Below are 23077 nucleotides of genomic sequence, written 5' to 3' on the forward strand. Positions count from 1 at the left end.
CTCTCTTCCGGGGGTGGGTTCCGGCTCCACCCGACCTCGCTGCTCCTCTTTCCCGGTGGACGCTGAGGGAAGGCTCGTGTCCAGCTCAGCAGCGGCCTTAGCAGCTCCAGGAAGGTGAGGCCGGTGTGGGGGCTGGGCAGGGCAGGCCCGCGGGAAAAGGAGACTGTGCCCAGACCGGGGGGCGCCGCCGGGGCCTGTGCTTCCCGCCAGGCCGCGGGAGGGGGACTATCGGCCGGGCCGGGGCGGCGGAGCCCGCCTGGGGACTGAACGGCAGGCGGGGCTCGCCGGGCCCCTGTGTGGCAGCCAGGCGGGGCTCGCCGGGCCCCTGTGGGGCGAAGAGGAACTGAGCGACCGACCCGCGAGAAGAACCACCGGGGGATCCCAGCTGCCACGTGGCCCCTGGGCTGGGAGCCATTGAGGGAGCGAGAACGGGGTGGGGGGGCATGTAAATAGAGGTCTAGATTGGAAAGGCTCGGGGCACTGCAGTAAGGACTAAGCGGGCATGGGCGGCAGTGAATGGGGGCCAGGGAGAAGGTGCCAGCAGCAGCAGGGATGGATCCTGCACGTGTCTGCAATAAATCCCGGTAAGTGGCCTCCCTCGCCCCTTGAAGCACCGCTCACCTTGAATCCACTCCCTGGGTGGTTGCAATCACCTCCTCGGGCATGTCTGTTAATCGGGACAGGATTGCGGCAAAAGTGGCTCTACCGGTGTTGTCGCCTCGTTTCTCTTACCGCTCCCCGTTTCCTTTCGCAGGACAATGGCTTCTAATGGCGAACGCACTTTCATTGCCGTCAAGCCTGATGGAGTCCAGAGGGGCCTGGTGGGAGAAATCATCAAACGCTTTGAACAGAAGGGCTTCCGCCTGGTGGCCATGAAATTCATGCATGTAAGGTCCTTAGAGGCAGGGCTGTTGTGAGGCTTAATTAATGCTTATAGGGCTCCCTGCTGTTCTTTGCGATAAAAGACAACCTCTTATTACTACATGTGGTTTTTTTTCCTCTCTCTCGATTTGACTTGCAAATCCTGGCCAGCAAGATGAACTATACAGAAGCTTCATTCTCCCATATTGTTTTTCCCACATCAAGGAGTAGTCAAAGTGAAAACCTGTAGTCCAGTCTGCACAAGAGTTGATATGCTTATTAAGTATCAGAGGGGTAGCCGTATTAGTCTGGATCTGTAAAAGCAGCAAAGAATCCTGTGGCACCTTATAGACTAACAGAGGTTTTGGAGCATGAGCTTTCATAGGTGAATATCTACTTTGTCAGATGCATGTCACGAAGTAGGTATTCACCTACGAAAGCTCATGCTCCAAAACCTCTGTTAGTCTATAAGGTGCCACAGGATTCTTTGAAGCTACAAGGTGTGTACCCAGACTGGAACTTTCCCAATATTTAGAGTTGTACAGATGTAGGTTTTTAACTCAGAACACTATAAAGTAGGGGCCAGAGTCACTAACTTAAGATCTAGACGTGAACTCTTTGATTTAGACGTGAACTCTCCTAAAAACTGAGGGGAGGTGTTCACTTCCAGGGCTTTGGGTCAGGCCTGTCTCATAAAATGTCAGCCATTTCTAGGTGGCATACAAGAGACTTAAACAATTTGATCAACACTCCATTGTTATATTGTGTAGATCTGTGTGTCACATTTTCACTTTATGTGCTGTTCATTCACTGACTATCGTGCGGTGTGACCATCCCTCCTCACCTTCACTTCTTCCTGTGGCACCTTATAGACTAACAGATGTATTGGCGCATAAGTTTTTGTGGGTGAATACCCACTTTGTCAGATGTATGTGGGTATTCACCCATGAAAGCTTATGCTCGAGTACAGGACTCTTTGTTGATATGCTTATTATAACTTTTCAGATATAAATACACATACCAGGCCAAATTTCCTCACACAGGCCATTAACTGGATGAACCTGCATGAATGTAACTGAACAGAAAATGTGAAAGAACTGTATTTATTTTAGGCTCTGTCTGGTGTAGTTTCCTTTCAGTTGTGTCTTGTCATTTCAGACCATAACTATACTGGGTCTCTTCTATTTCTTGTGAAACAGAAAGTTGTAATCATGGTTTGATACGACACAAGACAACTTAGCCTAAATTAATACAACCTAATGTTCAGTAAGCAAAAATGACCATGACTAGAAGGTTACATCAGGAAATGCAGTCTTCCAGATGTCTTGTATTCATAATAATTCGCAGCCATAAATTAACAAAGAGCTGATGGTATTGAACCTGCCTCAATGTAAAATTCTTTAGTTAATAAAGAAAATTAGACAAAACTTGTCCTGAGTTACTCTGCATGTAAAATATGAAACAAACATAATTAGCTTGCAAACTCCTTGCTGTTGATACTTGTTTCATGACTGATATGAAGTATTAATTATTAATGCAGTAATGGGGTGCTGCTGCTTTTTATATTTTTTTAAACATTGCTCTCAAAATCTCACAATCAACTTTTCTTTAAAGGCTTCCGAAAACCTTCTAAAGCAACATTACATTGACCTGAAAGATAGGCCATTCTACCCTGGTTTAGTTAAATACATGAATTCTGGACCTGTTGTGGCCATGGTGAGTAGTACTGTATTTACTTAAATATACATTATGCAGGAAATGGCTAGGTATTTTTTTCTAATTACATAAGCTATTTTTTTAATTGTTAGCATCTGTGGACACTTTACAGCTTTAAAAACAATTTCTTTTTAAATTACACTGTCCCAATGTATAAAAAAGTGGTAAAAGAAAACAAACCAATTTCCACATCATCCAATGCTGCCCAGAGCACTTTTGAATGGGGGTAATGGTCTGTTTATAAGGCCATGTCTACATCTAAAATTTTGCAGCGCTGGTTGTTACAGCTGTATTTGTACAGCTGTATAGGGCCAGCGCTGCAGAGTGGCCACACTTACAGCAACCAGCGCTGCAAGTGGTGTTAGATGTGGCCACACTGCAGCGCTGTTGGGCGGCTTCAAGGGGTTTCGGGGAACGCGAGAGCAAACCGGGAAAGGAGACCAGCTTCGCCGCGGTTTGCTCTCGCGTTCCGCGAACCACCCTGCAAACCGGAGGGAAGGAGACCTGCTTGCTCGGGTTCGGGGAACGCGAGAGCAAACCGGGAAAGGAGACCAGCTTCGCCGCGGTTTGCTCTCGCGTTCCGCGAACCACCCTGCAAACCGCAGGGAAGGAGACCTGCTTGCTCGGGTTCGGGGAACGCGAGAGCAAAGCGGGGAAGGAGACCAGCTTCGCCGCGGTTTGCTCTCGCGTTCCGCGAACCACCGTGCAAACCGCAGGGAAGGAGACCTGCTTGTTCGGGGAACGCGAGAGCAAACCGCGGCGAAGCTGGTCTCCTTCCCCGCTTTGCTCTCGCGTTCCCCGAACCCCGAGCAAGCAGGTCTCCTTCCCTGCGGTTTGCAGGGTGGTTCGGGGAATGCGAGAGCAAACCGCGGCGAAGCTGGTCTCCTTCCCCGGTTTGCTCTCGCGTTCGCCGAACCCCCGAGCAAGCAGGTCTCCTTCCCTGCGGTTTGCAGGGTGGTTCGCGGAACGCGAGAGCAAACCGCGGCGAAGCTGGTCTCCTTCCCCGGTTTGCTCTCGCGTTCCCGGAACCACCCTGCAAACCGCAGGGACGGAGACCTGCTTGCTCGGGGTTCGGGGAACGCGAGAGCAAGCCGGGGAAGGAGACCAGCTTGATTACCGGAGGCTTCCTCAGGTATGCTGGGATACCTGCTTATTCCACGGAGGTCAAGAAAAGCGCTGGTAAGTGACTATACTTGATTACCAGCGCTGGATCCTCTACACCCGAGACAAAACGGGAGTACGGCCAGCGCTGCAAACAGGGAGTTGCAGCGCTGGTGGTGCCCTGCAGATGTGTACACCTCCTAAGTTGCAGCGCTGTAACTCCCTCACCAGCGCTGCAACTTTCTGATGTAGACAAGCCCTAAGACTTGACTTGAAAAGCCTTCCCCACTTCCTGTGAATAGAACAAGATGACTTCATTAGGATTCTCTGCCATTCATAATGGTTTCTGGATTATAGCGAAACAGGAGGGATGTGAGCAGAGTCCTGAAAGTTGCCTAGCAGGTGAAGTAGTAAGTGGTTGAGATTTCCAAGGCAGTCCAGGGGATTTAAACACTTCAGCTGACTTTTAAGAATTAAGGAGTAGACTTTCAAAGTAGTATAATTTTAAACAGCTATGTGAGCAGGTATGGAGTGTGTGTGTGCATCTTTGAGTTTCCACTGTTTTGTGTCGAATTGGCTCCATGGAGTCTGAGCTATTTAAAGATGCTAATTGCAGGCCACTTCACTAGAGATTTTTCAAGTTGCATCTATGTGAGAGCCACTCAGGAGTGGAAATAATATTCTCTCAATAAGCTTCTGTTTACTATTTTAGTGTTAACAATAGTGTCCATTATTCTTCAAGCCAGGTGTTTCTCTTTTAAATCTCACTTGCTTCAGATATGTTCTGGTAACAGGTAGCCATTCTGATGCTATTTACTCTCATGCCTTATCACAGTGAAAGATAACAAATGAAACAAGTGTAATTTACAAAGAATTGTAGCCATTTATTTTATAATTTTCTCTTGTTCCTAGTCTTTTCCTTTTGCAATTTAATTTATACAGATTCTAAGATAGATTTAGATCTTTGTGGGGAAGGCCTTTGTCTCTTTGGAAAGTGCCAAAGCTGAATCTTCTGTGATGCCTTGAATTGGTATGGAATAATATGTATATATTTATATTTTTTTTTTAAAGGTTTGGGAGGGTCTTAATGTCGTTAAAACTGGCAGAGTTATGCTGGGAGAGACTAATCCTGCAGATTCTAAGCCTGGTACAATCCGTGGTGACTTCTGCATTCAAGTGGGAAGGTTGGTGCTGAAATTATTATATAAAAATAATTTTTTTCTAAATATTTTTCCAGAGTTACGAGAAATATATTTACTGCTTTCATTGTAAGCATCACTTGAATAAAAAATAACTTAAGAGCAGAAATTGTGCAGTCACCAGATACCTTTCAAGGAAAGAAATGGGTATGTTCTTACCTATACATAATGTATATGCATAGAGAAAAGAAGTCATTCTGCGTTAAAGCAAGCTGTTTTACTGTGGCTGTACTGTTTCCTATTTAGTGATCTAGTTTGGCATAGGATGAACTTCATGTTGCCTTCTGGAAAGCTTAGGTAGTTAGACATAAGAATCCTAGTCTGAAGCTGAGTTTAATTTGTAGGACATTCCAACAAGAATGTTGCTTATACCAGGCATTTTGGGGTTTTAAACTATACTTCAGAACGTGATGAAAAATGATAATCAGGTCATGGTGATGCTGTTAATAGTTTGTGTTGTGTTTAATAGAACTAGATCTGTTATAGACTGACTTCACAAATAGAATCAGGGCTTTTTTTTTTTTTAAGAGCTGTACCACAAGCTCTAGCTGTTCAGCAGTAGATGAGTATCCAGACTTCTGTCCATATGAACAAGTTAACAACTGTTTCTTTGAAATTTTGTGATTGGCTTTCTTCATAGGAACATCATTCATGGCAGTGACTCTGTAGAAAGTGCTCAGAAGGAGATCGAGCTGTGGTTTCAGCCTGCAGAGCTTGTTGACTTCAAATCTTGTGCTCATGACTGGATCTATGAGTAAAATGACATCTCTCTAACTAATTGTGCCTTCTTAACACAGCATCTCATTCCAGCAGCTACTGACCTGGGAGCAACTATTATGACAGTTATCTTTACATAGTACTGTAAAGTTTATTAAATTATGGAAACTATGTGTAGTCTGTGTATTCACTAGAAAGCATACTTACGTATGCATGCAGTAGAATTGGTCATTTGTACAGTAGTATACAACTATGCCTTGGGAGACAAAATGAAATCCACTCAGAGGAAAATACCCTGAAAACATGTTTAAAATGAAACCAACTCAGTGCTAAAAACTGGTATGTGATAGGTTGTGATGAGAGCAAATTTATAGGGGCAGGTGAGACTTCCTTCAGACAGCCCCTTACTCCACAGCTTTTGCAGCTTATTAGCTAAAATGAAAGCAGAGGATGAAGGAAGCATATTACTTCTCCCTCATGGTGTCTACTGGTGCTTAAAGAAAAGCATGTCCTTGCTTATTTGTTTTACACAAGTTGACTCACCAGTCAGAAAAATCATTAAAATGCAGAATCTGTACTTTTTTTTTTATGCAGAGTCCTCACACTTCTGCTCTGTTTAAGTAAGTCTCTGCTTAAGCCGTAGCATTATTAGTCCTCTAATGTAGAGTGTAGACTCTATCACTTCAGAAGTGCTTTAAGCCAATATTTGAAATTAGACCTCTGAAGACTAGCAAATAATTCAGTTCATAAACTGATCCTCTGCTAAAGAGGACATAAAGTGAAAATGTACAAGGTGGTAACCAGACTAGAGTGGACCTGTTATAGTGATTTTTGAAGCTAATAGTATACACCTTTTTGCAGCAAATAATGGGAAAAATAGGATGGAATCTCTTGACCCATACATTGCATCTCTGTATAACATAGTGATGGGGAAAAAACTGCTCAAGAGCTTAACATGAGCTGTCAGTGAAAGATCTTAATGAATGGTATGAGTAGACAAGATCAGGTACCCTTCTCAGAATGGCCAAGATCTGAAACCCCTGCACTGAGAAGCTGAGCCATTACAGCACAGTGCTGGCAAAGTTACATATAAGAAACTGATTTTAAAAGCTCCAAAACTAACCTGTCACTTTTTGGGCAAGTGATAGAAAGTTTGCTTGGAGTATCTCCTATGGATTGAACAGTATTTCTACAGTGGTGATCATACCTATGAGAAAAATGTTCAAAGGAACAGGGTCATCCACAGTAATATAAACTTTTCATGTATTGCTTCTAGCTGTAAATGTGTCTGCACTTTAAGTGAAATAAGTATTCTCATTTTATAGATAGTGAGCCACAGGGGTAACTGACCTCAGATGTGACAGCATAAGACCCAAGTCTCTTGACTGCCATCCTCATGCTCCTATTCATAGGACCATGCTGTCTCCTATAGGCTACAGTTATATAAGAGTAATATGAAATTTAATAAACTTGCCATGTTCTTACACTACGATAAAGCCTTATGGCATGCTCAGTAATGATTGCCAACATGGAACATGGTGTACTAGTCAATCACACTAAATCACTTAAACAATGCAGTTAAAGCACTTAGCTATTTAGCTTAGTAATTGATTGTACAAGAGAGATTTCTAAACTGAAATGGGCTCAAACAACATTACATGATGTGACAGCTAAATGTCCCATGTATTCTGCATCTATATTTAGCAGTACTCTAGCAGAAATTCTCAATCACTTTCAAATTAATTAAGTGAGATCTGATTGAATTTAATATGAATAATCCAGTCAGTATAACTGGTTTACTTTTATAGTGAATTTGGTTTTTTAGACTGTCCCCATATTTTCAGTTTAATGAACTGGAGGACTACCATGTGTAGCTTTTAGAGGAAATAGCTCTCTAGCTGCTTGGGACAGATTACATTGCCCAGTTGTTTCAGGGTGCCTGAATAGCCTGGAAGACAGTGCTGCACTAGTTTGTGCTCCCTTCTCCTTTACCAGTTTATCTTCACAACTGAGGATACAAACAGCTTTTTTCCTCCAGTGAAAGCTGGAATTTTTTTGGTAAACAGTTCTGTAGAAACAAGTACATTTCACAGATTTGCACCTAAGCCATTACTCGCTGTCTACAATGCAATTTGTTCCTGTACTAGTTGGCGAAGCAGTGTCTGTATTGTACATACCACTGCAAATGCAATGTGCCCTACTTAGGGTGACCAGATAGCAACTCTGAAAAAACAGGACAAAGGGGTGGGGGCTAATAGGCACCTATATAAGAAAAAGTCCCAAAAATGGGACTGTTCCTTTAAAAACGGGACATCTGGTCACCCTAACCCTACATCATGATTAGCACCCGTGCAGTCTTACTGCTCCAATGCATCCCACTAGGCTAAGGAGCATTGGGTGCAAGTCACCCTGCACTAATGTCAATTGTGCTGGCAATGGTGTAGCTACGCTGGTAGCTAAATCATAGTTTAGACAAGACTGTGGCAAGAACTGCTCAATAATGTAGATTTGTGAATGGTCTGTGATATGACTTGTGGCAGCTTTAAAAAGCTTCCCTCTCGAAGATAAAATCCCACCCCCACACTTCCAGCAATGAAACCTGCACTGTGTATATGGCATCTTAAAGGAAAAGGGATAAATTTTCATTCCCATTGAAAAGCAGTTTTCAAAAATAATTGAAGTGTAACTTAAAAATTAAAGTATTTCTCATGAGTATATTTAAAAACATTTAATTAACTGATTTCTAATTTCAGTTCTGTTATTTGTAATGGGCCCAATAAAGACACTACAACATATTTGAATATATACCTGAATTAAAAAAAAACTACCATACACATGGTCTTAGTTTAACATTTTTATTTTGTGTAAAAAAGGCAAATTTAGTGAATTATTTTCATCTTGTACACAAAGTTATAATTTTAATGCTTTTCACATCCATGCTGAAAATCTGCAGTCTGGTAAAAATGAAAGTAACGTTAATTTCTCCAAAAGCATTTTTCACTTAGTTATATACATTTCATGAGAAAGTGTTTAAAACTTTCTCATTGACCACACAAATTACCAAGAAAATAAAAGATTAAATTTGTACAGATATTGATCTATATAGCAAATACATACAGAAATGATGTAAAAACCCTATTCATTTCATCTTGATTCCCACCCCAATATATTTTCCCAAGGGCAAAAGCTGATGCTTTTTGTTGTATAAATGGCTGTGACTTTTTTTTTTTAAATATGAAAATTAAAAGGAAGAAAAATTCAGTTTAATCACAGTTTTTTAATCCCTTCCCAATAAAGGATTGTTACCAAATATATATTAGCACCATAGTACAAATATTGGTGGGAGAGGGTATTCACATCACATAAAAACAACAATAATAAAAACAAACAAACACTGAAACCCGTGTTAGTATCCGTAAAACAAGAAATTGATAACTGCTTTAGCTTTCCTTATACACAGCAAGGAAAAGGTTAAGAAGTTGCATTTAAAACATAAAATCAAGGTCAGCAGTAAAATTCATTCTGAGCCATAAAAGAAGGGGCAGTTACAAGGTAAGTTGAGTTATTTGCACTACCCCTTAGTTATAAAAACTTGCTATGCCACATATTGAAATGACTCTTTGATCCCCAACTTTAGACGTCAATAGAGATTTCAGACTTTTAACACCTCACCTTTCTTTTAGCCAAGTAACATGGTTCACAGTAGAATGAAGGAAGAAAATTCTTTGAACCATGTTACTAATTAATACTAGTACATATTCAGTGAAGCCTGTACTAAAGACACCACTGCCAACAGGTAACCCCACTGTTTTAAGAGACCACTTTAAAGACCACTCCAAGTATGAATCTAGTACAATTTTGCTCAACTTTTACATAAACAAAATTCTCCCAAGCATATGATTTTAGGTGATTCCTTATATGCTTTGCTTAGGATAGGTTACACTGTACTTGACAGGTAGGTATTCTTTGGATTCAGAAACCAGACTGAAATTCCACCCTCAAAATACACATGAAATTCCCACCAAAGAGCATGTGTATCTGAGGGTGGAATTCAGCTTGCAGATAACCATGTTTAGTTTTTAAATAACCATTTTCAAGAAATATTATAAAGGTTGACAGACCCCCAAATGTGAGAGAGACAATTCTCCACCCCTCCCCCTACAAATGCATTTTACTATTAAAAAAAAAATCCAAAGAGTCCCCTTCAAATCTAGCCCAATTCAGGGTTATAATAATAGTTTGGATAATCCAAGTTCTGAAGCTGGGCAACAAACAAAAGCCCAGGAATCTGGATTTTTTGCCCTCACAATTTGACATGTAACTATGGAGCCAATCCCACAACTTCTTTTCACATCAACCCTTATTCATACAACAGCGGTTCTCCTGAAGTCCATGAGCTACTTGTGCCACTAGGGCTAGTCTACACTAATGCTGTAAATTGATCTAAGTTACGCTAACTTAGGTCAATTTACAGCAGTCTCTACATCGCGCTACGTCGATGGGAAACACTCTCCTGCCGACTTACCTGTCGCCTCTCCGGGAGATGGCACACAGACTTCTTATGGGAGAGCACTCTGCCATCAACTTAGCTTGTCTTCACCAGACCCGCTAAATCGACACTGCTGCATTGATTTACAGCAGTGCCAATTTAGTCACAAGTGTTATTCTATGGAAGTAGAGGCTTTATGAAAGCAGATGCATCTCATGCATCCCTTGTGCTCTGTGGGCCTAATTCTGCTAGCTTTGCTTTATATTACGTGCAACTAATCCCAATGACATCAATGCATTCAAATACTAACCAACTCTATGAAGTACCAGCAGAATCTGACTTTTTGATAGGTAACAGACTGGTGTGACTGAGGCTCACCAAAATGCCTTTGTTTCAAGCATATGTCATCCAAAATCCTGGACTTGTCTTTACATTCCTCTGATCAAGAACCGGGATTGTAAAACTACATTGCAGCCCCTTGTTTTGGAAGGCTCTGATTTTTAAACTTATTTTCTTTTTCTTTTGCGTTTTAAATAAAGTAAATGAATTGGAGGGACCAGGGGCTGAAGGGAGTAAATTTGAAACTGGTCAACCTTGACGGAGTCCTTTTAATATGGGTATTTTAGAGTTAAAATCTCTTTTCCACCTGAACTCACCGATATTTCACACCTGATAACCAACTTTTGTTGATATGAGAAAAAAGTTGTCAAAAAGGGATCAATATTACAAAAATGTGACTGGGGGAGAGGAGAAAAGGTTTCCATACATTCCTACACTATACAGGACAAGTTTTACTTTCAGTAGTAACTACAAAACTTTACATCATTATCCTCTCTTGCATAGAATGAGGTAAACCCGTGCATATTAACAATGCTTGTACCCAAAGTTAGAGCAATATTTTAGAAAATAATCAAATTGCTGGTTTTCAACTTTCTATGCATTTTTTTTTAAAAGTTCAAACAACAATATACCAAAAAATGGTATCCTGGGGCTCTGTGGGCTGATATCATTAAAGCATTTCTTAGGCTGAAGGACCATAGAAGTTATTAATTTTGATTGATTTCTTCTAAGCCCTACTGTATGGTCAAGAGCCAGATGATCATTGTACTGCTCTGAAGGGGACCTGCAAAGACCCAGAAGCACTTATAGAACATATGCAGTTTATTCCTGAGAGTTTAGTTAATGAACCTTACTGGTAAAAGCTAAAGCTCTCCATGCCCATTCTTCCAGTCACAACTCTGCAAGATGGAAAAAAATCAGGCTGCTAATCAACTCCAAGAATTAGGCCACCTGCCAAAATCCACATGGATTTAAAAATGGGAGAGGAGATTAAATTATTCAGCATTTATTAAAAATCCTCATATATAGTCTCTATAATTGCCTGCAAATATGTCTAAAAATATCTGTTCAGTTAAAGAGTAAAAAATAATGGGACGATTAAAGAGAGACTGGAAGGATTCCCGTCTTCTAGAACCAAATGAGTCCAATTTACCAAAAAGAATTTTTTTTTCAGATCCCAACTCCATTGTTATATTCTTGGAGAGCAGAATATTAAAACTTCTGCAGAACCGAGAATAAATTTTTGCCTTCATAATAAGTATTTTTCTAGTTCATCTGGTACATCTCAAGGATACCAACATACACAAGTATTTGAAGAGATGGAAAGCAGGAGTCTAGATTTTTCTGGGGAATAAAACCAAAGAAAATGTCTTCAGGTTCCCTCCTCCCCCAAACATGTTTTCCATCCAAACAAGAAACAGGAAAAGGTCCTGAATTTCTAGTTTAAACACTTAGTTTCATGTAATTTTCCACGAGAGAATCTGCTGAAGTTCCAGTTTAACACAGGGCTCTGTAAACATTTACTTGAGCATCCCAAGATTAAGGGCCCAATCCAAGACCCACTGAAATCAATGGGCATTGAATCAGGCCCTAAATGGAGTAACCACATTGGAAAAGTTAATACCACACCTCATGAAAGCATCCCCATTGAAATTGGGCTACTCACACGAGTAAGGCTTGGCAGGGCTGGTCCCCTTAAAACATGTATATGTTTTTATGCCCCAAAGTCAGGACTTCAGTATTTTCACTATGAAAAACCAGAGGTGTGACTCCTACAGCTCACAAAAGTCCAAAATCTCCCAACTTGTACCAACAAGGTTCATTTGTAATGACAGTTCATTTGTATTTGCGACTATATCCTCCTCAAACAGTTTCCTGCAATCCTGCTAATTAAACTTTAATTTTACCAAAAAATTAGAATTTCCGTTTAAGAATGCACAATAAATCTGAATTTGAAAATATTACAAAATTCTTTCAAAAGCTTCAAATACAACACAAAAATGTATTTTGTTTAATAAATTGTAAAATTTTTTCACTAAAATAGTTTCCCTGCCCCTCCAAAAATTTTGCAACTGAAGTTTCATCTACAGTTAGCAAAGTGCCCCAAATACAGCTCTGCAACTGTACCATCGAAATGGGAACAAAATCAGTCAGTCAGTCTTGGAGAAAGGCTCTTTTCTCTACTATCATCACCCTGCCCCTCACATTTTTGAGCTGCCTTATGGTTCTTGTTTGATGTAGTAGCTGGCAGACCCATTGCTTTCCTGATCAGATGCTCCTTGAAGAAAGTTATACTCCTCTCCATCTAACAACTCCTCCTTCAGCTGCAGTGAAGTCACTAAAAATAAAAGATAAAGACCCATAAAGAATTCAAAATAATTGTTAAGATTTCCCTTCAGTTTAACTAAAACCTAATGTTATTTTTCCTTCTATTAATAATTTTAAACTGGGCACTAAAAAGGCTAAAGTTTAGAGAAATTATTTTCAAGAAATAATATATACATTAAATAAAATAGCTTTAGACTCGTGGATTTAAAGTGCAGTTATAATCAGAAAAAGGACTGTAAAATGTATAAATTGGGCAGGGGGGAAAAGGGGGGTTCCCACACTGATTGCTTCTCAGTAAGTCTAGACCCAGCTTGTATCAAAAGATTATTTGCATTTACTTCCAGCCCTATAAATTTAACTTGAGATCACTATCATGGGAAAGAAGCACCAACCTAACCCAATATGTACCTTTCACATTATCTCCAGGCTGCATAGTTAGAATTTGGCTGACAAGCTACATGAGGCAGAATAAATTCTGTTCACACTTCTACAGCTGGGTTGTCTCCACAGTTCTAATAGTTAAGTGGGCAGATCTATTAATCACTAATACACATTACTATAGCACCTTCTAGTCAAATTCCTAAAGGCACCTTTCTCACCAATGAATCATGAGCTCCCTGGTGAGGCAGGCTGATATTAAACCCATTTCACAGTTGGGAAGACACAGAGAAAGATTAAGAGGGCAAGCATGCCCAAGATCACATTGGAAGCATGTGGTAGAGCTAGAGCAGAACCCAGATGTCAGGTCTAGTTCTTTGACCAGCCTTCTTCTCTTGGGACTCAGACACCCTCACAGGAAGCAGATGCTTTGACTTTTCTGACAATAACTGCACTTTAAGTTATACCCTTAACATAATTTCAAATGATTTAACAACTTAGCTTTAACAAATGCCCCTGAGGTTTAATTTTAGCCTCAGGGCCCCCTTGTTAATACTTCTGGTTAAGCTAAATGACAAACTGAAAACTGATTACCCACTGTTTAGAAGAACAAATACTGGACAATGATTGAAAATAAAGTAACTTGGAAATTATGGTAAAAATCTATCTATGGACAGGTCTACACTGCAAAAAACAAACCAACCCATTGAAGCAAGTCTCAGAGCCTGGGTCGACAGACTCAGGCTTGTGCAACAGCACTGAAAATAGCTGTGCAGATTTTCCCACTCGGGCTCTGACACCTGGTGAAGGGGATGAGTCTTAGAGTCCGAGTAGGAACTTCTACGCTATTATTTCTAGTGTCATAGAGCAAACCTCATCAATCTAAGTCTGTAGATCTGGGCTCTGAGACTTGATGCTCTCGGTGGGTTTTCCCCCCGTCCCCTTTCCTTTTCTGCAGTGTAGACACAAAAGGGTCAAGCAGTAAGATGTGCAAAAATTCAAGTGATTTCTTAAAATACAAATATCCACGTTGCATAGCAAAATAATCTAAGTTCCAAGATTTTTTTTTTTTTTAATTTTTCTTTCGAGTCTGCCCTTCTGAGCCATCTGCCTACAGCAACCATCTTAGCGTAAAGAACAGTTGATACAATAAGGAGGGTCATTTTAAGAAATGGTAAATTAAGCTTCATCTTGTTGCAATGCTGCTTCTACATATAAGACTAGTAACTGAATTAAGAAGCTCATGTCACTGGAATTCCACATTGTGTTTTGATGAGCAAATGTGGGAAGTTTTGTCCAACCAAGAAAAACAGATGTTATTTCAAGCGTGTCACTACTATGATTATTTCTGGCAAAGTGACAGATTGAAATCTGTATGCAATGTTGGTTTAGCTGTGTCGGTCCCAGAATATTAGAGAGACAAGGAGGGTGAAGTGATATTTTTTATTGGACTAACTTATGCTGATGAGAGGGACAAGTTTTCACAGAGCTCTTCTTCAGATTGAAATCTGACTATTTTCTCAGATGGGTGCTGGGCTTCAAGAGTGAGAGTGGCCTGCTGCGTATTTACAGAACTGGTGCACTTAGACTAGTTGAGAGAATAGACTGTATCAGTCAGTTATATACTGCTTATTTGGGTCAGTAATTCAGTTTAATTGGGAAAGTGCGGATGAGTAAGTAACACTTACATAGGGCTCTCTGGGTTTTTGATATAGACTCACAGACTAAGGTCAGAAGGGACCAATGTGATCATCTAGTCTGACCTCCTGCACAAAGCAGGCCACAGAACCCTACCCATCCACTTCTATAACAAACCCCTAACCTATGTCCAAGTTACTGAAGTCTTCAAATTGTGGTTTGAAGACCTCAAGCTGCAGAGAATCCACCAGCAAGTGACCCATGACCCATGCCCCATGCTACAGAGGAAGGCGAAAAGCCTCCAGGGCCTCTGCCAATCTGCCCTGGATGAAAATTCCTTTCCGACCCCAAATATGGCAATCAGCTAAACCCTGAGCATGTGGGCAAGACTCACCAGCCAGCACTCAGGAAAGAATTCTCTGCAGTAACTCACATCCCATCCCATCCAACATCCCATCACAGAACACTGGGCATACTTATCTGCTGATATCAAAGATCAATTGCCAAAATTAAGCTATCCCATCATACCATCCCTTCCATAAACTTATCAAGCTTAGTCTTGAAGCCAGATATGTCTTTTGCCCCCACTACTCCCCTTGGAAGGCTGTTCCAGAACTTCACTCCTCTAATGGTTAGAAACCTTCATCTAATTTCAAATCTAAACTTCCTAGTATCCAGTTTATACCCATTTGTTCTTGTGTCCACATTGGTACTAAGCTTAAATAATTCCTCTCCCTCCCTAATATTAATCCCTCTGATATATTTATAAAGAGCAATCATATCTCCCCTCAGCCTTCTTTTGGCTAGACTAAACAAGACAAGCTCTTGGAGTCTCCTTTCATATGACAGGTTTTCCATTCCTCATATCATCCTAGTAGCCCTTCTCTGAGCCTGTTCCAGTTTGAATTCATCCTTCTTAAACATGGGAGACCAGAACTGCACACAGTATTCCAGTTGAGGTCTCACCAGCGCCTTATATAACGGTACTAACACCTCCTTATCTATGCTGGAAATACCTCGCCTGATGCATCCCTAAACCGCATTAGCTTTTTTAACGGCCATATCACATTGGCAGCTCATAGTCATCCTGCGATCAACCAATACTCCAAGGTTCTTCTCCTCCTCTGTTGCTTCCAACTGATGTGTCCCCAATCTATAACTAAAATTCTTATTATTAATCCCTAAGTGCATGACCTTGCACTTTTCACTATTAAATGTAATCCTATTACTATTACTCCAGTTTACAAGGTCATCCAGATCTTCCTGTATGATATCCCGGTCCTTCTCCATGTTAGCAATACCCCCCAGCTTTGTGTCATCCGCAAACTTTATTAGCACATTCCCGCTTTTTGTGCCAAGATCAGTAATAAAAAGGTTAAATAAGATTGGTCCCAAAACCGATCCTTGAGGCACTCCACTAGTAACCTCCTTCCAGCCTGACAGTTCACTCTTCAGTATGACCTGTTGAAGTCTCCCCTTTAACCAGTTCCTTATCCACCTTTCAATTTTCATATTGATCCATCTTTTCCAATTTAACTAATAATTCCCCATGTGGAACTGTGTCAAAAGCCTTACTGAAATCGAGGTAAATTAGGTCTACTGCATTTCCTTTGTCTAAATAATCTGTCACCTTCTCAAAGAAGATCAGGTTGGTTTGGCACGATCTACCTTTAGTAAAACCACGTTTTATTTTGTCCCAACTACCATTGACCTCAATGTCCTTAACTACTTTCTCCTTCAAAATTTTTTCCAAGACCTTACATAGTACAGATGTCAAACTAACAGGCCTATAAAAGCAGCAAAGAATCCTGTGGCACCTTATAGACTAACAGACGTTTTGGAGCATGAGCTTTTGTGGGTGAACACATGCATGCATCTGACGAAGTGGGTATTCACCCACGAAAGCTCATGCTCCAAAACGTCTGTTAGTCTATAAGGTGCCACAGGATTCTTTGCTGCTTTTACAGATCCAGACTACCACGGCTACCCCTCTGATACTTAACAGGCCTATAGTGACTTGGATCACTTTTTTTCCCTTTCTTAAAGATAGGAACTATGTTAGCAATTCTCTAGTCGTACAGTACAACCCGAGTTTACCGATTCATTAAAAATTCTCGCTAACGGGCTTGCAATTTCATGCGCTAGTTCCTTTAGTATTCTCAGATGAAGACTGTCTGGGCCCTCCGATTTTGTCCCATTAAGCTGTTCCAGTTTGGCTTCTACCTCAGATGTGGTAATATCCACCCCCATATCCTCATTCCCGTTTGTCATCCTTCCATTATCCCTAAGCTCCTCATTAGCCTTATTAAAGACTGAGGCAAAGTACTTATTTAGATATTGGGCCATGCCTAGGTTATCCTTAACCTCCTTTCCATCCTCAGTGTTTAACAGTCCCACTTCTTTCTTTGTTTTCTTCTTATTTATATGGCTATAGAACCTTTTACTATTGGTTTTGATTCCCTTTGCAAGGTCCAACTCTACTTGGCTTTTAGCCTTTCTCACTTTATCCCTACATGTTCTGAGCTCACTAAGGTAGCTTTCCTTGCTAATCCCACCCTTCTTCCACTCCTTGTAGGCTTTCTGCTTTTTCTTAATCACCTCTCTGAGATGCTTGCTCATCCAGCTCAGTCTACAACTCCTGCCTATGGTTTTTTCCCCCTTTCTTGGGATGCAGGCTTCCGATAGTTTCTGCAGCTGTGACTTAAAGTAATTCCAGGCCTCCTCCGCATTTAGATCCACAAGTTCTTCAGTCCAATCCACTTCCCAAACTAATTTCCTTAATTCTTTAAAGTTAGCCCTTGAGAAGTCAAAAACCCTAGTCCCAGATCTGTTTTTGTTTATCCTTCCATCTAGTTTGAACTGAATTAGCTCATGATCACTCGAACCAAGGTTGTCCCCTACAACCATTTCTTCTATGAGGTCCTCACTGCTCACCAAAACCAAATCTAAAATGGCATCCCCTCTTGTTGGTTCTTCAACTACTTGGTGAAGAAATCCATCCGCTATCACATCCAGAAAAATCTGAGCCCTATTATTCTTGCTAGCACTTGTCCTCCAGTCTATATCTGGGAAGTTAAGTCTCCCATGATCACACATTTCCCATTAGTGTTTACTTCATTAAAAACATTAAAGAGGTCTCTATCCATATCCAAATCAGATCCCGGCGGTCTGTAGCACACCCCAAGCACTATCTCAGTGGAGGCTCTAGTAGCTTTCTTTCCCAGTGTGATTTTTGCCCAGACAGACTCTGTCTTGTCCATTCCATCACTTCTTATTTCTTTACAGTTAACCTCCTCATTGATGTACAATGCTACTCCACCACCTTTACCTTTATTTCTGTCTTTCCTAAACAGCACATAGCCTTCAATACCTGTACTCCAGTCATGACTACTATTCCACCATGTTTCTGTTATCCCTATAATATCCGGTTTCACTTCCGGCACCAGTAGCTCTAGTTCCTCCATTTTGTTCCCTAGGCTCCTCGCATTAGTGTACAGACATCTTAATTTTTGCCGTTTGGCTTCACTGACATTCTTTACCCTGTTAGGCACAGACATTCTACCACCAGCATCACCTGTTAGTCTGCTATCTACACTACCGTTCCTCCTTATGCCAATTCTTCTGTCCACGGCTGTATCCCCTCTTACTTTGTTTACTTCCCTCTCAAGATTAAATTCCGGTGTGGAGATCTCCTGGACATCTCCCAACCATCTCCCCCAAAATCCTAGTTTAAAGCTCTCTTAATCAGTTTGGCGAGCCTCCATCCTAGAAGTCTATTTCCCTCCTTGCTCAGGTGAAGTCCATCCCGAGAGAACAGTCTTCTGTCCGTAAATGCTTCCCAGTGGCCGTACATTCCAAAGCCCTCCTTATAGCACCACTGCCTGAGCCATCTATTGATGGCCATAATCTTATTACACCTTTGTTGCCCTTCTCTAGGAACCAGCAGAATCCCACTGAAAACCACCTGAGCCTCAATTTCCTTAAGCGTCTTCCCCAGTCTGGCATAGTCTCCCTTGATACATTCCAGAGAATATCTAGCCACATCATTTGTTCCCACATGAAGGACAATCAACGGATTCTTTCCCGCTCCCGCTAGGATCCTTTTCAACCTCAGGTCCACATCCTCTATCTTAGCACCCGGCAGACAGCACACCCTTCTGTTCTCCTGATCAGCTCTAGTCACAGGCCTGTCTGTTCTTCTCAGTAAGGAGTCTCCAATCACGTAGACCTGCCTTTTTCTGGTGACAGTGTGATTCTCTGGTCTATCTCCCGCACCCACCGGCTGCAAGTCCTCTCGATTCCTATTCACTCTTGCAATCCTCCTGGGGCTTGTATTTGGTGTTGCCTCCATTGACTCCTCCCCTCCTCTTGTAGGACTATCAGCTCTTCTCTTTTTCCTTGCTCTCTCCCCTTCAGCGACCACCTGCTGTGCCCCTTCTTCATTTTCCAACTCTGCAAACCCGTTCCTGAGTTCTATTTCTCCTTCACTGGCCCGTCTTTTCCTCTGCCTGGTTCTCTTAGTCACATGCTTCCACCATCCACTCTCCTCACCCAGCAGTCTCTCCTCTGAATTCTTTGGTCCTGCTTCCATCTGCATATCTGAGCTTACCCCTTCAGCCTCCTCGTGTCTGTGCTCCATCATCTGCTCAAACCCCCTTCTAAACTCAACCAGAGTTTCCACCTGCATCTCCAGTCCTCGGATCTTTTCTTCCATCCACTCTATCAGGCGGCACTTCATGCAGACAAAACTCTTTTCAGGTACCCCCTCCAAGATCATGTACATGCTGCAGCTTCCACATCCAGTCATCCTCATTGTGTCTTTCACTGCTACCTCTATATCAGTCATAGCCTTCCCACCTAAAACCTGGTAGTCCACGGAACACAACACAACACAAACCCCCAGCAGGCACCAGACCACCACCCAGTCCCTTAACTAGCCTGTTGGTTCCTCTATCCTAGTCTCCCCCGCAACCTCCCCCTGTAAACTCCCTCTGAAACTCCCGTTAACAGCTCTGGCTGCTGTGCCGCTGCAGCTGTCTGTGCCGCTGCCTGACTGGCTGGCTACTTTTATAGGACCCCTAATCAGGTAAGCCCCGCCCCCTAATCAGGGCTCCGCTGCTCTCCCAGCACGCTGCCCCTACCATACGACTGGAGAATTGCTGATGTGCTTTATCTCCCCCTATAAATCTTCGGCTTATAAAAAGAGAACATTTTTAAATATCACTCAAAGCTAAAATCTCTTCTGGCTGATAACATTACAAAGGTTCTCAGAAACTTGGTGGCTATGGATTTCTCTAGTTCAGCTCATTTTAGAAGGGGGAAAAATGTCACTGAGCATTTTTCCTTTAACTTCAGTGGACCAGCAAATTTCATAGCAATGAAGTAAAGCAATCTGAAGGTACAAAGTGAGTATTTGTGTTTATTATTGTTATTTAACATTTACTATTGTAGTAGCAATCAGAATCCAACCAGATTGGACCTCCATCATCCTAGGTGCTATACGAATATATAGGAAGTGACAGACCCTATCCCAAAAAGCTTGCGGTCTGGAAAATTCTGCATACTCAGGATAAAAGGCTGACAAAGCATCCTACACAAACAGGTTGTATAACATTAAGGCTTTCGTCCTACAATTAGATCCACTAGCACAGACCTTTGGATATTAGTGGGTCCGTCGCAGGACTGGGGGTCTTAGTTTTTAAATAAAAATGTGAAGAGTCAAACTCTGCTCTGGGATACACGCATAAGTCTCCAACACACTTTAATGGAATGGACATCTCCAAAAACAGAATTTGTTCCTTAATGTATATATAGCAAGAGAGTTTTGTCTGTTAAACCAGTTTAGAAGGAGCACAGTAATCCACTTTCTCTCATATGCTCAGCTCCTATGATAGTGACATAATCAATTCTGTCACTCTTTAGCAAGATGGTTGCCTTCAGGAGCAGGCTGAGAAATGCAGACTTAACTTAAAATGCTGGTTTTAATTGATCATTCACATTTTGCATCCAAGGAGAACATCTTATCTTGTGTACATTAAGATGGGTATTCTTTCTCCTTCATCTTCCAAAACAACAGATGGCTGAATTTAAAAGCTTCCTTCACTACAGATATGTACGCACAGCATTCAGAACCAAGTTACATTATTTTCATTACTAACTGCGAAACACAAGCCTATAATTTCACTGCTTAATTTCATGCTTTAATTTTTGCTAAAAAGAATTAAGCATGATTAAAAAACATGTACTATCTTCAGATCACAGATGCCTCATAATTCATTTTCTTTCATGTAAGTGACAGGCAGGAAAAACTGTTTACAATAGAGGGTTTGCAGCATATTTGCAATTAATTTTTAAGACCCAGGATACTTTTTTAATCTTCTATCTTCCTATTAAAAAAAAAAGTGATCTGAAACACAAAGAAGAATGATATTATGGACAGCAGTACCAAATAGGTTGCAATTAACCTCCCAATTTGATTGAGTAAGAAAAGTGATATTTATCAATATATGAGCATATATGAAAAGCAGGAACACTGAAAAGAAAATATGGCAACATTTTCATTAAAGGTGCAGTACCCACATTAAAAGGTTGATTAATATACAAAAACTGATGACTATCTGATGACCAAATGAATGAGAGAAGCATTAAAAAGTTTCAGTTACTGAATACCAAGTTAATAACGCCAATGTCTTTTGAAATGCAAAAATTTGATGCAGTGAAATCTGAAAATAAATCCCAAAACCTGTTGCTATTTGTAATCCTGCTATAAATTTACAAGACATTTGATTATTCTTTTATTATGGTCCTATATCATCTTCCATGTTGATACACATTCCTGTGCTAAATAAAACTAAAATTTAAAAACATTAACAATATTTTAAAATTGCTAAAAAAGCAGCAGAGCATGATGTAAACCTACAAAAATCAAGCAACCTCACTACCTTGCATCATGGAAACCTCTTCCCTCCCTACTCTGCCCCCAAAACCTTGATTATTTTTGCCTGTCCCTATGTCACATCTAATGTACAGCAGGGGCCTTTTCTTTTATTATTCTGTAGAGGACCACACACACATAAGGCATGGTATCTTTACATAATAAGCAACAACAACAACAGAGATATGCTATGCTATTTACTCTAGGAAAATGCTAATATACAGAGGTTCAAATTGCTTTCCTACAATTTGAAATAATTTGGTCAAGTTCCCATCCTCCTCAGTATTTAAATAATGCACGTGGGTTTGCCCAATATTTCAAGTACACTTGGTGAGTTAGCAGGCTTCACATTTTGTCCTGGATCTGTTCAATTAGCACTAAGATCCCAACAGTTAAATATTTAACCACTATTTTCCCCTGCTAACAAATCTCTTGAAGAAAAGTTTATCAACACCATGGGTTCAAGCTACATCTATATAGTACAACACTTGAATGATAAGCAAAGAGATAAATACTTAGCTATAGTGCCTTAAATCATTCAGCCAACTGGCTGAACATCCAGCTGATGGAAGGTTCTGAACAGAAGGAAAGACACACAAGGTGCTCCCTCTCCTCATTAGCTCAGTGAGATATCTGCGCAATGGTCTCGGTACCTTGCTACCCCAGGAAGCCCAACCCTGATCTCCCTTGTATCAGGGATGTGATGTTAGTAACCTGCCCGGCCAGGAAACATCAGAAGAAACAAGACCTTGACTTTAGGGGCTAACACATGTCAATAAAGAAAGTGGGACTGGTTTTGGAAAGAGACTTCTTTCCTTAACTGCCCAGAGATCATGTCTTTCTCAACACAGAGCTGTATGAAGGCTACATTTCAATGCTGAGAAGTCACCACATATAATTCTTAAAGTTTCAAAATAAAGATGAAAGTAAAAGAAAAGCAGCATGACTGTGTCAGAGAGCAAAAGCAATTCTTAAAGAAGCAAGATGAAGTACTATTGAATTCTGCAGCCATACAGATGGTGGATGAGAGGACAATGAGGTTATTTAATGAACCTGATATAGATTTTCTGATAGAAAATGAACATTCAGAGCAGACTGGATATCAGTTAGCAATACACTGTTTGGAAAATGAGGGCCTAATCTTGAGAGCAGCTGAGCACTTCTGAGGGGTGCTGCGTGCCTTTTGTTCCCATTAAAGTCACTGGGAGATGAGGGGATTCAGTTCCTTGTACAATCAAACCCGAACGTAGCAGTGGCCACAACAATCCAGGGAGAAAGCTGCCAGTCAGAACATGATCTTAGATCAGCATCCAAAGCCACATTATGGTGTCCACAGCATCTCATCTAGGGTGCTTGAAGAACATTACCGCTAACTGG

General features: G+C 41.1%; 2 protein-coding genes across 9 annotated transcripts in view; one reads left to right on the top strand and one right to left on the bottom strand.

The window, feature by feature from the left end:
• Positions 1-6: 6 nt before the first annotated feature.
• Positions 7-5765, top strand: LOC127032710 (nucleoside diphosphate kinase). Its single transcript, XM_050920145.1, has 5 exons — positions 7-114; positions 755-887; positions 2476-2577; positions 4750-4862; positions 5518-5765. Exons 2-5 carry the CDS (start codon positions 759-761, stop codon positions 5633-5635), a joined length of 462 nt encoding a protein of 153 aa, XP_050776102.1. The 5' UTR covers positions 7-114; positions 755-758; the 3' UTR covers positions 5636-5765.
• Positions 5766-8435: 2670 nt separating this feature from the next.
• The window catches only part of MBTD1 (mbt domain containing 1), a 62403-nt gene continuing 47761 nt past the window's right edge, over positions 8436-23077 (bottom strand). For all 8 annotated transcript variants that reach the window (XM_050920122.1, XM_050920119.1, XM_050920118.1 and 5 more), the window contains one exon: positions 8436-12760. In XM_050920122.1, the coding sequence (XP_050776079.1) occupies positions 12642-12760 (119 nt within the window). In that variant the 3' untranslated portion in view covers positions 8436-12641. The remainder of the gene's footprint in view (positions 12761-23077) is intronic.

The sequence above is a fragment of the Gopherus flavomarginatus genome, chromosome 12 (assembly GCF_025201925.1).
Source record: "Gopherus flavomarginatus isolate rGopFla2 chromosome 12, rGopFla2.mat.asm, whole genome shotgun sequence".
NCBI classification, from domain to species: Eukaryota; Metazoa; Chordata; order Testudines; family Testudinidae; genus Gopherus; species Gopherus flavomarginatus.